The 12,702-nt window shown below is 36.5% G+C and overlaps 3 protein-coding genes across 3 annotated transcripts in view; 1 reads left to right on the top strand and 2 right to left on the bottom strand.

The window, feature by feature from the left end:
* Positions 1-9,291, bottom strand: part of LOC112451005 (alpha-2,8-sialyltransferase 8E) — a gene marked incomplete at its 5' end in the record, with an annotated part of 13,836 nt that extends 4,545 nt beyond the window's left edge. Inside the window, one exon of the mRNA XM_025008887.2 lies at positions 9,064-9,291. Within this exon, the coding sequence (XP_024864655.2) occupies positions 9,064-9,291 (228 nt within the window). The remainder of the gene's footprint in view (positions 1-9,063) is intronic.
* LOC108243756 lies at positions 8-3,425 on the top strand. Its single transcript, XM_017429418.3, has 3 exons — positions 8-859; positions 1,520-1,738; positions 2,395-3,425. Exons 1-3 carry the CDS (start codon positions 117-119, stop codon positions 2,600-2,602), a joined length of 1,170 nt encoding a protein of 389 aa, XP_017284907.1. The 5' UTR covers positions 8-116; the 3' UTR covers positions 2,603-3,425.
* On the bottom strand, positions 3,214-8,707 carry LOC108243755. The gene is made up of 12 exons (XM_025008895.2): positions 8,410-8,707; positions 7,824-7,960; positions 7,168-7,474; positions 6,797-6,879; positions 6,613-6,665; positions 6,009-6,051; positions 5,816-5,889; positions 5,293-5,391; positions 4,860-5,170; positions 4,549-4,727; positions 4,097-4,266; positions 3,214-3,469 (listed from the first exon to the last, which is right to left on the bottom strand). Exons 1-12 carry the CDS (start codon positions 8,519-8,521, stop codon positions 3,250-3,252), a joined length of 1,788 nt encoding a protein of 595 aa, XP_024864663.1. The 5' UTR covers positions 8,522-8,707; the 3' UTR covers positions 3,214-3,249.
* Positions 9,292-12,702: the final 3,411 nt, after the last annotated feature.

The raw sequence follows: 12,702 nt of genomic DNA, 5'->3' as shown, positions 1-12,702 counted from the left end.
GGAAAAGGTAGGTCCCAGTGGGAGACCTCTGATTGGCTGTCGTCCAATCGCTGATTGGACGACAGCTCGTTTTACTTTTTAACCGGAAGTTACTCTTTCACGTGTTTTTTAGAAACATGAACGTTCTAGGTGATCCAAACCTTGCTTCTGCTATTCAACAGTATTTTGAGGCAGGGCATACGTATGAGATAATACTGGACATGCTTCGGACCAACCACGAAGTGTCAGTTAGTATGCGTTCACTAAAAAATCATTTGAAAGAAGCAGGACTGCATAGAAGAGGTAACTACTCTCCACTCCCTGAAGTGAGGCGTGCCATTATGACCGAGCTGAGAGGACCAGGGCAATTATTTGGCTATCGGACCATGTGGCAAATTCTCAAACAAAAACACAACCTGCGTGTCAAACGTGATGTTGTAATGAGACTGCTGAGGCAGCTGAATCCTCAAGGCATCGCTCTGAGGACTCGCAGGAGGTTTACAAGACGCACGTATCATTCTATGGGGCCCAATTACATATGGCATGTAGATGGCTACGATAAACTGAAGCCATTTGGCTTGGCCATCTCAGGATGCATTGATGGTTTTTCGAGAAGAATGATGTGGCTTGTTTGCGGGTCAACAAACAACAATCCTTCTGTCATTGCCCAGCATTATATAAACTGTGTCAAGAGTCTTGGAGTGATACCAATGAGACTACGAACAGACCTCGGCACAGAGAACGGGACTCTGGCAGCAATACAGTGTGCCCTTCGCCATGCGCATACGGATTATTATGCTGGATCATTAAGCCACAGTTACGGATCATCCACAGGGAATCAACGCATCGAGTCATGGTGGTCTTTTTTCAGAAGAGGAAGGTGGGTACATTTGTGTTTTTTAAATGTGAAGTACAGCTAAAGCTGATCATGGTCTGAAATCCATAGAAGCATACAGTCTGAGATAAAACGGATTTGTAAAGCATTCGTTTAAAAAAACAAGGTTCTGGTAGCTTTAGTAACATACATGTAAGCTATTAAGCAAATTTTGCTAGTTCGGCAGTAATTACTACAATACATTTCAGTGATATTAATTTTAGTATTACACAGAGGTGGGTACTCAAAAATCGTAATGGAGCAACGTACTATTTACTGTTTATAAATTTGTGATGAGGTGAAAGCAAGTTCTAAGCTAGTGGTTTGTTTATTTTTGTCATGGCAACTCCATATAAAGTGCCTAAGAATTTGGCAGTCACATGGCTGTCGGTTGCCAGTTAACATGCCATATTGAATTTGTTTCAAACATATATTTTCATAATGCTTTAGCAAATATTTTGTTTCCAAATTAGAATATTTCAGATGCTATACAAAGTTTTAGTTTGTATGTGGGAACAATACAAACTAATATTTCATGTATTTGAAACATGATATTCAGTTTCAAATACATTAATATTCAATGTTATGGACATGGAGGACAGACAATCGTTTAATCATTTTCATATGAAAAAGAACAGAACCGTTTCTAATTCAATGTATCCTCAGGTCTCAGTTTTGGATGGACTTGTTTGGAGATTTAAGAGACTCTGGAAACTTCAACGGAAGCCATGAGCACCAGTGCTTGCTCAGATTCTGCTTCACCGAAGTTCTGCAGAAAGACCTGGATGAATGCAAAGATCTCTGGAATAACCACAGGATCCGACCAAGCAGACTTGCATCATGTCCTGGGGGGATTCCAAACGAACTCTATCTCTTGCCTCACAGGTAATTGACATTTTCACAAATAAAAATAATGCTTGACATTACATAATAATGCATAAGTGCTGTTAGCACAAGTTAGGATATCTATTATATATGTACAAAAAACCTATAGCTTTGTATCACAAATGTAAGAGCACCTCTATGCACTTACATTTGATGACCACTGCCTTATTGAAGAAGATGCAGTTAAAGGTGAAGGACGAACCAAGCATGTCTCCAGACCTAAACCCAATAGAACATCTTTGGGACATCCTCCAAGCCCAGGAGAGTTAAGACAGTTTGGGTAAATAATGGTGTCCACACAAAATATTGACAATATAGACATTTTCACAAAGGACTTATTCACTTTAGTTTAGACATTAATGGCTGTATGTAGAGTTAGTTTGCAGGAAAAATAAATTTACACTGTTATATAAGCTGTACGCATACTACTTTTCATTGTGTTAACGTGTCATTTTGAAAAGATATAATGAAATATCTTCAGAAATGTGAGGGGTGTACTCACTTTTGTGATACACTGCATAAGGCATCACTGATAGTGCTCACTTATACTGGGTCATGTAACCAGCAAAGAAAAATCTGACAATTCCAAGTACTTGTACTAAGTATAGAAAATATCCATCACAATTCTATTATAAATTATATTCTGACTTTTTCAGATACGGTTCAAGAGATTGTGGATTTCCTGTTGAGGACAGTGATCTGGATGTTTTCCCAGAAGCAAGTCAGGTGACAGAGTTGTGTGGCGATAAAGACATTGAGGAATACCTACTGCAAGCCATGCAACAACATGGACAACAGCAGCCACAAAACTGGGAGTCAGCTATGGAACTGTATTTCTTGCTCAATCACATAGCAAGGCTGTAGACACAAACAACCAGAATCAAATCTCTTAATAGTTTGTCTCCTGTCCTGCTCAAATGAATCATCATTGTTATTGTGAACAGCAACAAGTGGATTAAACATTATAACAAAGTTTTGAGTATTTGTGTTAAATTGCTTTACTTGTAAGAAACAAAAGAACAGGAAAACGGTTTAGCAAAACAAACAAGTTTTTTTTTTAACATTTACATTTTTTTGCCCTCCTTTTGCTGCCTATTGCTTCCTACTGGGCTGAGATCTGGTTTGAACATGGTCTCCAAGTCTGAAGCAGTCTTAGTAGCATCCAAATCCTGGAGCATTCTGTATCCCAAAGTCCATGTTGTCCCTAAAAGTGGCATAACTTTCCAAAAGTGGCAGCTTAAGTATGTTAGCACAAGTGTTTGCCACTGGAAATGGTGAATCACTCAAGAACTCCAAATGTGGAGATGGCGTCATGCCTGCAGGTGGAATTGCTGTTAGACCTGTGGCAAACATCAGCACTTCCTCTACAGACACTGCAGTTGTTTTCTCTGAAAGATGATAAACAATTTAGTTAATAGATAATGCATTGCACAAATGATATTTTTAGTTCTGCTTTCCTCCCAATAATCAACAAAATGAACAATTTTAGAATAAAACACAATGTGCCCTTACTAACCTTCGCAATCAAGCAAATAATCTGCCCAGAAGACCATTGTTTTGCCCTCCTTTTGCCGCCTATTGCTTCCTACTGGGCTGAGATCTGGTTTGAACATGGTCTCCAAGTCTGAAGCAGTTAGGGCCTTGGCAGAGAAACATAGGACTGGGGACAGGACACTGGAATGCTGCTGCAGTGCAGCGAAAAATCCAAGACTTGCCAGTCCATCTTTGAATCTGTTAAGGACAGAAACATAAGCAACGTAGTTTATTCATAGCATAGATATGAAGTATTATATGTCCTGTGTAAATGTGAACCACATCGTAGTTCAATATGTGTTAAAAAAAAAAGACAGAAAAAAACTAAATATACAAAGTAATGTGCAAAAACAAAATTGTCACGCAACAGTATAAACTTATAAATCAGATTGAAAAATTATTCATGTGCCATGCCTATGATTAATCTATGTAATGATTTAAAAAAAAAATTTTGATTCATGATGTACAATACCTATTGTACATCATAAAATTCTGAATGGATGGATGATAAAAGTGGTGAAACTCAGAATTTGGGAAGTATTACTTAATATATTCCAACATTTCACACTATTTGTCAGGACACACAAAGGTGTTACCAACTAAAGACAAACAAAAGTAGATGATTAAATTTGATATGTGATCAAGTTATTTCATATCTCTTATTTGATGACATGTATGTCACCTAATTACTTTTTCATAGTAAATTACTGTGTGACGATGTCAGTGGCTGGTGTGAACAACTGGAAATATGTCAATAATCTTGAGTATTGAGCATAAAACTTTAGAATAGTTTTTTAAATATTTATATATATTAATATTAGTTACCGTTGAATTGCACTGTGGTTTCTGTCAAGGATGTACCATCTGAGATACTCCTCTACAAAAGCTTTCTTCTCAGAAGTCTTCACAGTTCTGAAGCTGCCAGCAGTTTGGAACATCCCACTGTTTTGCAAAATCACATTTTGCAAAGATTCGTCTGATTCAGCTTCCAGGACCTATAAAACAAGCAGATTATTACAGGAAGAAATACAGAACTATGAATTTGACAACTTCTTTGCTATGAATACAAAAATAGCGTAAACATTTTGTGCGTTTGTGATTTCACATCTGTTGAGATGGGCTGAAATCTGGTCTTCCAAAATGAAAACATTTGTCAAGCTTTGAGACAATGAAATTATTATTTTGTTATAATAATTTTGTAATCTTAATCTGAATGTGAACATAATCTCCAGATGGCATACAATAAACTTATTCCCTTAACCTAGGTCATTTCCTACCTGTTTTAGAACTTTCCCTATCTCCTCATCTGCAACATCTTCAACAGTGGCGCTGAAACTTGAATTCCCTATCATGTAGTTGACCAGGTTCTTTGACAGAAAATGTGGTGCTGGTCCCCCATGTACAATGGATACAGCAATTATCTTTCCTGCTAAAAAGTACTCATCTACCCTGGCAGCTGTGGTACAAAGTACAGAATTATTATGGGTAATTAAATCTTAGATCAGCTTATTGTAGAAACATAAGATGATGTTTCTGAAAATTTTGATTTTATAAGTACTAGTACTTCACTAACTCAAAAATGACTCACCTCTGGAATTGCACACAATGTAATGGCTTTCGGGTGGTCCAGCGAAGATAGGGCGAGTTCTCAGAATGGCCATTAGGAGTGTTAGAAACTCACGCCTTGGGCCACCTGTGTCCAACCCTTCCTCGAAACAGCCAGCGTCATCGCTAAATTTAATGAACATGTCGTTCCTGTCTGAGTATGTGCTCCGCTGAAAGCCCCGAACTGCTCCATCCCACACATCAGTCCGACATATATTGAAACGGCTGACCTTTTTGTGGTCAATATACATGGCCAGTTCTGCTATAATCTCATGTGCCTGCACATTTGTTTCCCTAGAAAAGAATAAATTTACCTTAAAACAGTTGATTGATCACACTTAGCATTATGTAATTACATGCAGGATCAGGATGCTTATTAATTTAATACAAAATATTAAAATATTAAAATTACTAACTCATGTTCGTCTGAGGGCAGGTCCTGCTTTTTGTCTGCTGTAAATTCTTCAATCTCATCGTCATCATCCACAACGGGCTCAAAGAGATTTGTGTAGTCTCTGTGGAGCAAAAATGTACACACATTATAGATGAGGTGCGGGGGAAAGCATAAAGATGTACTTCAAACTTTCCTTCATGAAACATTAAATTTATGTCAGAAGTTACATATACAACATCTAAAGTAAATTAAATTACTTTAGATGTAAATTTATTTACATCTACTACATCGATTATAGTCAGTGTTTATAGTCATGTAACACTGACTATAAATATTTTTTTATAAATAGTGTTACTATTTATAAAAAATAGTAACACTAACCACCCTGAGCACGACATGCTGTTCGGTCTGGAGTCTCAATCAAATGAGCAACATAAATATATAGATATAAAAACAAATACTACAGAGACAGAACTTACTATAGATAATTTCCAGGCAGAGTACTACCCTCACCCTTCTTATTTATGACAGAATCCGCTACACACCTGTAACAGGAGCTCTGGACAGTGACAGATTGACTGGTGCTTGGATTGTTGCTGTTTTCATCCAAATCTATAACCTGAAAACAGAGGAAAGACAAGAGTAAAAACTTAATTATTGACTAATCTATAATCTTTTACTTAAAGGTTTGAGATACAAATCTGTGGATTGTGGTGTGAGATAATAAAAGTTTTGTACCTGTTGTACTTCATTTGCAAGTACAACATCCGCAACACCATTCCTTAGGGGACAATAAAAAACATATTAATGGGTATTTTGAACTATGCAGTCATGTTATAAATTATGGGATTACCCAGTTTTCTTCAATGTCTTGATCATGTTATTTGCCCTGTAACTCCTCTGAGCATCATCTGACTAAAATATGGAATGCCTAAAATCACATTTGGCAGTACAATGCCATCGCTATAGAAGCAAAGTGATTTTACTCGTTATTGCAAAAAAACATGTAACACAATTTGACACAAGTTATTGACTGAAACTCTTCTGAACTTTTTTGTATATATATCTTAACAAATGTATACTTGTAAAATTTATAAGACACTGAAGAAAGCAAGGGTGGTCTAATAATTATTTCCATGCCAGTATATTCAAAATTTAAAAACAAGCATCTTGAAAAAATTAAAAATACTTCATAGGACATGTTCCCATAACCATATAATTTACAAATATCGACATTCAACATGTCACCAGTATATACTGTATGAAAATTTAGTGTAGGCTATAATACTCTTCATAAACATACACACAACATGCTATGATATGTCCCTAAAATATAACTTACTCTGTTTCTACCACCTTTTGTAAAGGACTGCTTTCATCCAAAGGTTCCCATGGCTGAAGAAAATGAAACACAATTTCACATATAAACATCGACATAGTCCTATGAAGCTTCGCTAAAATGTGCTTGTTATGGTCACATAACCAAATAAAAAAGACAGACCAAATACATTTTAAGTTGCACTTACTAGTGTTTCAGCAAGATCAAACTCTGAGGATTTTCTAATAACAATTTCTGGGTCAGAATCGGACAAGTCTGACAATTTTACAACTGCAAAACAAGGAAAAAAATAATTAACTTCTACTAAGTGAAAGTACTGTATTCGGTCAACTACATTACACTGTATCTGGAAGTACAAACACAGCACTGGTAAAAACTAATAACTAAGTGTCTACTTCTCAAGATTCCAGGAAGTAACTTGACATGTAGGAGTCAATCTATGTATACTTTGTACTTGATTGGTTCATGGCACTAATGTTTAATTACACAGTTTTAAAATTTAATTTTATTGAAGTTACTGCAATGTGCCAAACATTACACACAAACATCTGAACTTACCTTCTTCAAAGTCTCTTTTCAAGCAGAGGAAAAGAGATATCCTTTGATATGGTTTGCCAACTTCAGCCTTATAAGCTGCAAGGGTAAAAGGTGTTTGTGTCCCAGGGATATTAATAACCTCTGTCCCATCTGGGTACAGAAGGAGGAAAGGTCCATCTTTTACATCTTTGTTGAAGTCCTTCATTTTTTTAACAGCAAGACTGAGCAGAGCTGTGGCAGAGACATCTGGGTTTGTTGAAAGTGAAATAGTTCTTCCACGTTGTGCCTGTAGACCATTCTTCTGAATGGTCATCAAGCGAATATTTATCTGAAACAAAAAAAATAAGTGGAAGACCGAGCAATGCTTTTTTATTAAAAGAATAGGCAATCGTGTTCTTTTTGTTTTAAATTCCTCCTGTATTATGTTACAATAACATCCAAATAGATCCATTTACTATTAATATCAATCATTTTCAAGCTTTTACTTTTGAAATGCAGATTTGGATACAAACAGAACAATGGTTGGAAAGTTATTACTCAATTATTAATGACTGATCATTAATTGATAGTTTACTGTAAAACAATTTTTATGTATACCTTTTCTAAGCGGAACTTTCTTTAAGCAAGTCTATTACTTAAAAGCTGCTTGTTTTTGGTCGGAGGCATACTGGACCTACCCAAACATTCTTTTTATCCTTTCGCTTTAAGCCCTTTCTCCCAAGAGAATACTTTTGTCGCTCCTCATTTTTCTTTTTTCGGTATTCAAGGAAGGTGCTGAGGGCTGGTGCAGTGCATGGTGGGACAGTCTGTTGTGCTAGAAATAAAGTAAAGAAAAATTTTGCACATCACATTCATATAAACAGACGATATGTATTACGAACTGAAGTAAAGTTAGCAAAACTCTCAATTGAGTGCGGATTCGCTTCAGATATGACAGATAAACAGGTGTTATGACTATCTGTCATTACCCGTCAATCCAGCATACTTTATGGTAATACGCATGCGCAGTATGGCAGATAGTCAGAACAGCAGCTAGCTTTATCGCAGTACAAAAGAACCAGAATGACACAAATTACCCTATAAGTAGTTCATAAAGCAGTAACGGACCTTCCTATATGTGGCCAATACAAAACTGCTGTATTATATATGTGTACTTTTAATTGCATTTACAATTACAGTGAACGCGGTCTGGAGACCACAAAAGTTAGCACGTTAGCAAGCATCCATAAGAAACATAAATCTTCCTTTATGCTTTTAACTTACTTGAACATTGTGGAGTATCTTCCAAACAAATTTCTCGAAGCCTCTTGCCACAACTGCTACAAAAGTTTGGAGACGGCTCAACCAGCTCTTTTCCACAGTTTGGGCAATACATGGCGACCTGACCGTATGTCCGCTTGCTTTGCTTCAAATGAAGTCCACCAGAGTAACTTCCGGTTAAAAAGTAAAACGAGCTGTCGTCCAATCAGCGATTGGACGAGAGCCAATCAGAGGTCTCCCACTGGGACCTACCTTTTCCGGTTTGGTGAAATGTTGTAGTGTTTTTGTTAATGTTGTAGTGTTTTTGTTAATGTTGTTGTGTTTTTGTTAATGTTGTTGTGTTTTTGTTAATGTTGTTGTGTTTTTGTTAATGTTGTAGTGTTTTTTTTAATGTTGTAGTGTTTTTGTTAATGTTGTAGTGTTTTTTTAATGTTGTTGTGTTTTTGTTAATGTTGTTGTGTTTTGCACCTCAGGGCCACCGTACGTTCTAGCTCAAGATGCCCCAGCTTAAAAAAAATAATAACAAGACTCATATGAAAACATTAAAGGAAAAAATAGTCATATAGTTATTGTTCAGAACCATTCGTGAACTCTAACATCCGAACAAAAATGAATGTGTTAGCAATGGCGATAAAAAAAAAAAAAACTATAACCTACTTTTGGGAAGATGCTGAACATTTCCTGGTTAATCTTGAGGTTTCTCTTCTTTTCCCCGTCATAAACAACTTTTGATCCCAGCGGTGTGTTTGTCTGGGTGACGATGGCCTTTTCAGAACCATTGCACTTCCTGTTCAGCTGGGACCTGGAGAACCACAAGGACTTAATTAGCACTGACTGAGCAGATAATATAAAACGAAATATACTCTTAGATCTGTTTGGGTTAAAAATCAGGTAATTTTTTAGTTAACATTTCTAGAAAAGGTGAGGTAAAACATTTAGGTTGCTTGTGAAACCTCAGTTTAGACTTTTTAATACAGTGGTTCCTACACTTTTTAGTCTTCGACGCACAAAATGATCCTGACAAAGGCTTTTGACTCCATTTATAGCTGGATTCAAAGTATAAACTTTGTTTATATCCCCAATAAACAAGGACACGATAATGCAAACAGGCTCAAGGTTTACATTCCCATTTTTTATGCATTTATGACAAAAGGTTTTATTGCTACTGACAACGGTTAGATGGACTGGTGATGCAAACTAACACGAAGAGCTCTGAAGAATAAACTGAATTATTAGTATAACAAAAACTAAATAACATAGAGATCGCAGGGAGACACAAGGTAATAACCAGATCGAAGCTTGAGTTGACAGTGAACCAGTGAGGAAGAGCTGGCAGAGACTGAATATAAAGTGGGAGACTGACAACAGCTGGACTGACAGGTGAGAGGAAACAGGTGAAGTGGGCGTGGCATGCTGACTGGAAAACTACTGAGGGAGACAGAATGATGACATAAAGAGCAAAGCTATACAAGAACTAATACATATAATTCAAAACTGGATCTGGTCTCCTTTTCTAAGCCTGCTCAAAAAGTGTTTACTCTCTTGGCTTAATGATATGATTTTTACCCCAAAGCAGCCTTAAAAAGGCAAAAAAATATATCTTTCTTTATTTGTTTAGTTTTTAAAAGGTTCAATTTCTAAGTCTGTCTTCATGTCATGATGTCAGATTGATTTCAAACTGCTCAACGTAAAAACAAAAAACATATTGAATCCTTTTTCTTTTTTTTTCCAAACTTTGACAGCCACGAAATACTTATAAGGTTTTAATGTTTTGCCAGGTGTTTATTCAAAGGAATAAGTTTTTTACATTTATTTAAACTAAAAATATTTTAAAAAGAGGCATTCAGAGGTCACTTTGCCTGAGTTCTCGGGTGTCGCCCTTGTCTTTCTTCCAGACCTGAGAGTAAAACTCCAACGCTTTGTTGATTTTTTCCCTGCAACACATGAACACATTTCTTCACAAGGTGAGGACTCTACTGTTTACAGCACTAACATCACTTTAATGAAAGATAAAGACGCCATATAAAGATGTCATCAAAGGAAAACTCCGAACAGGATGTTCTCACCTGCAGTCTTTACATGAAGCAGAAACCTGAGGGGCGTTTTTTATTTCAGGAGGCTGTTGTTGAGGTTCCACATTACTGTGATTAAAAACAACAGAAAATCAGGTAACATAAAAATAATGTAAGTAAAATTCATTTTGGCAACAACACCAGAACTGATATCCTAAAAAATATTCACTTTCTCAAAAAACTGAGAAAGTGAGAACTGAGAAAAATATTCTCACCTGGATTTTTGGGATTTCCCCTCCTCCTTTTTCCAGGTATGAGAGCAAAGCTTTATAACTTTGTTTCTATCCCTTCTGTGACACATTAACACATTCAGTGAACTCCAGACTGTAGTGCTCGATTGGATCAATACATGAACAAAGAAGTCTCTAAAGGAAAAGCTACAGCAGTTTGTTCTCACCTGCAGAACTGAAATGAATCAACACCTTCAGGCTCAGGATTCAGATTACTGCGACACCAACGAGAGGAAAACAGTAAAAAAGTTAAGTAAAATAAAAATAAAGACATCCTAATTAAAGCTTCATCACTGCTGAGCTGTTGCTTACATGTGCTGAGAAGAAAACCAGGTTTAAATCACAGATGGGCTCAATCAATGTGTGTGTGTGTGTTAAAAGAAGCAGGTCATAAGAAAATCCTTCAACTGGATCTGAATAAAAAGAACACAAAAATACTGACCAAAAACCAACATGTAAAGCTTTACTGTTACAGAAACCCTGTGGAGTCATTAGCGACGTGTTCGTTAGCATTTCTGGAGTTTAATGGTGGGATTTGTGTTATTTTTAACCAGCACAAAAACAGCCAGCACTTTACGCTTCAACGTGTGGTTTCTAGTTTCTACTTTAGGCATTAAAAACAGAAACGTTCATTGAGTTTTTAAAAGTTGTTAAAGTACATACAACAGAAAATATTGTTTAAGTAAAGCTAACTTGCATTTATTTGCACAGCGAGGGTGCAAATGAAGGTAAATACGCTGCAAAAGTTGTACTTTTGCAACACAAACGTGAGCTGGGGTGGGTGAGGTCAGCTGGTCAAGGGTCAACAAATCAGATGAGAGCTCCAAGCGTCCTGTCAGTCGGCCTCCATCATCATCATCTCTGCAGAAACGTCCCCTTTGTTTCGGTTCATTTTTTCTGTTTTTAACCAAGCAAACTTTTTATTACGAGGAACAAAGTAAATGTGTAGTCGGGTCAACATGCTGCTGTCTCATGTCAGCAACGCTCAAAACAGACAGTCAAGACCAAACAGCTGACAAAAATAAAAATGACATTAAAAACAGAAAAAAAAAGTAACTGAAACTAAGTCTCTGAGAATAAATTTAGCCCGGCTTGGAGCGTCACAGCGTAGGTTTCTGCAGAGATGACGATGGAGGCCGACTGACTGAGAATAAGGGACATTTGGAGCTCTATTCTTCTTCTTCTTCAAATACGGCTGACTTTTGCTACAAGCAACGTGCAAAAGTCTCAGAGGAAGAGATCTGAGCGGCTGGCTGCAAACTAGAGAAGCTGTGACCTCTAGGTTTCAGTTGTAGATGAAATATAGATCTAAATTTAAAAATACACCATGATAAATGATAAATTAAAAGTCTGTGACTATCATCATATTTAAGGAAATGTAATTTTACACACTTGTAACATATTTAATGCATAGCTGCTCAAATTTAAAGCTACAAGTTTACGACTTCTGCAACACATTTATCTTTATAAGTGCAGCACTATCTGAAAGGTGCTCGAGGAGGTCATGTCGTTTTCATTCACAGACAGGAGATTTTACCTTGAAGATTCTTGTGCTTGTTATGTTTTTTACTTTATCACTGATAAACTCCTCCACTGTAAGCATAAAGCTCTACTGACCTTTCAGTTAATCAACTCTGATTGTTGCAGAATGTCCCCATAAGGTTTTCTTTGTAAGATAAGATACAAAAAAACAAATACGTTTTTTTCCAGTTTCTCTTTCTTGTCTTTCCCAGAAAAGTATTTCACTCTTGCACACAAGGAAGTGTAAAAAATTGTTAATAATTTAACTGAAAAGCCGGACTGAACAGATAAGTAATTGTGTGAATGCTTTATAGCATTCACACCATTGTTTTCCTGTTTCTCTTTATTATCTATTATCTATTATTGTGTGAATGCTTTATAGCATTCACACCATTGTTTTCCTGTTTCTCTTTATTATCTATTCTTCTTCTTCTTTCACTATTCCGTACATTTTTCGGCACCTATCTCCTTCC

The sequence above is a fragment of the Kryptolebias marmoratus genome, linkage group LG12 (assembly GCF_001649575.2).
Source record: "Kryptolebias marmoratus isolate JLee-2015 linkage group LG12, ASM164957v2, whole genome shotgun sequence".
In the NCBI taxonomy this organism is placed as follows: Eukaryota; Metazoa; Chordata; class Actinopteri; order Cyprinodontiformes; family Rivulidae; genus Kryptolebias; species Kryptolebias marmoratus.
This window is presented reverse-complemented; position numbering and strand designations above follow the sequence as displayed.

Bases quoted from the DNA above. Each gene is read 5' to 3' on its own strand.
- LOC108243756 (XM_017429418.3), top strand. From the start codon at position 117: ATGAACGTTCTAGGTGATCCAAACCTTGCTTCTGCTATTCAACAGTAT. The intron at 860-1,519 runs GTGGGTACATTT...ATGTATCCTCAG, and splicing joins TCTTTTTTCAGAAGAGGAAG to GTCTCAGTTTTGGATGGACT. The intron at 1,739-2,394 runs GTAATTGACATT...TGACTTTTTCAG, and splicing joins CTCTATCTCTTGCCTCACAG to ATACGGTTCAAGAGATTGTG.
- LOC108243755 (XM_025008895.2), bottom strand. From the start codon at position 8,521: ATGTATTGCCCAAACTGTGGAAAAGAGCTGGTTGAGCCGTCTCCAAAC. The intron at 5,890-6,008 runs GTACAAAACTTT...CTCTGTTTTCAG, and splicing joins TTGCAAATGAAGTACAACAG to GTTATAGATTTGGATGAAAA. The intron at 4,267-4,548 runs GTAGGAAATGAC...CTTGTTTTATAG, and splicing joins TAGGGAAAGTTCTAAAACAG to GTCCTGGAAGCTGAATCAGA.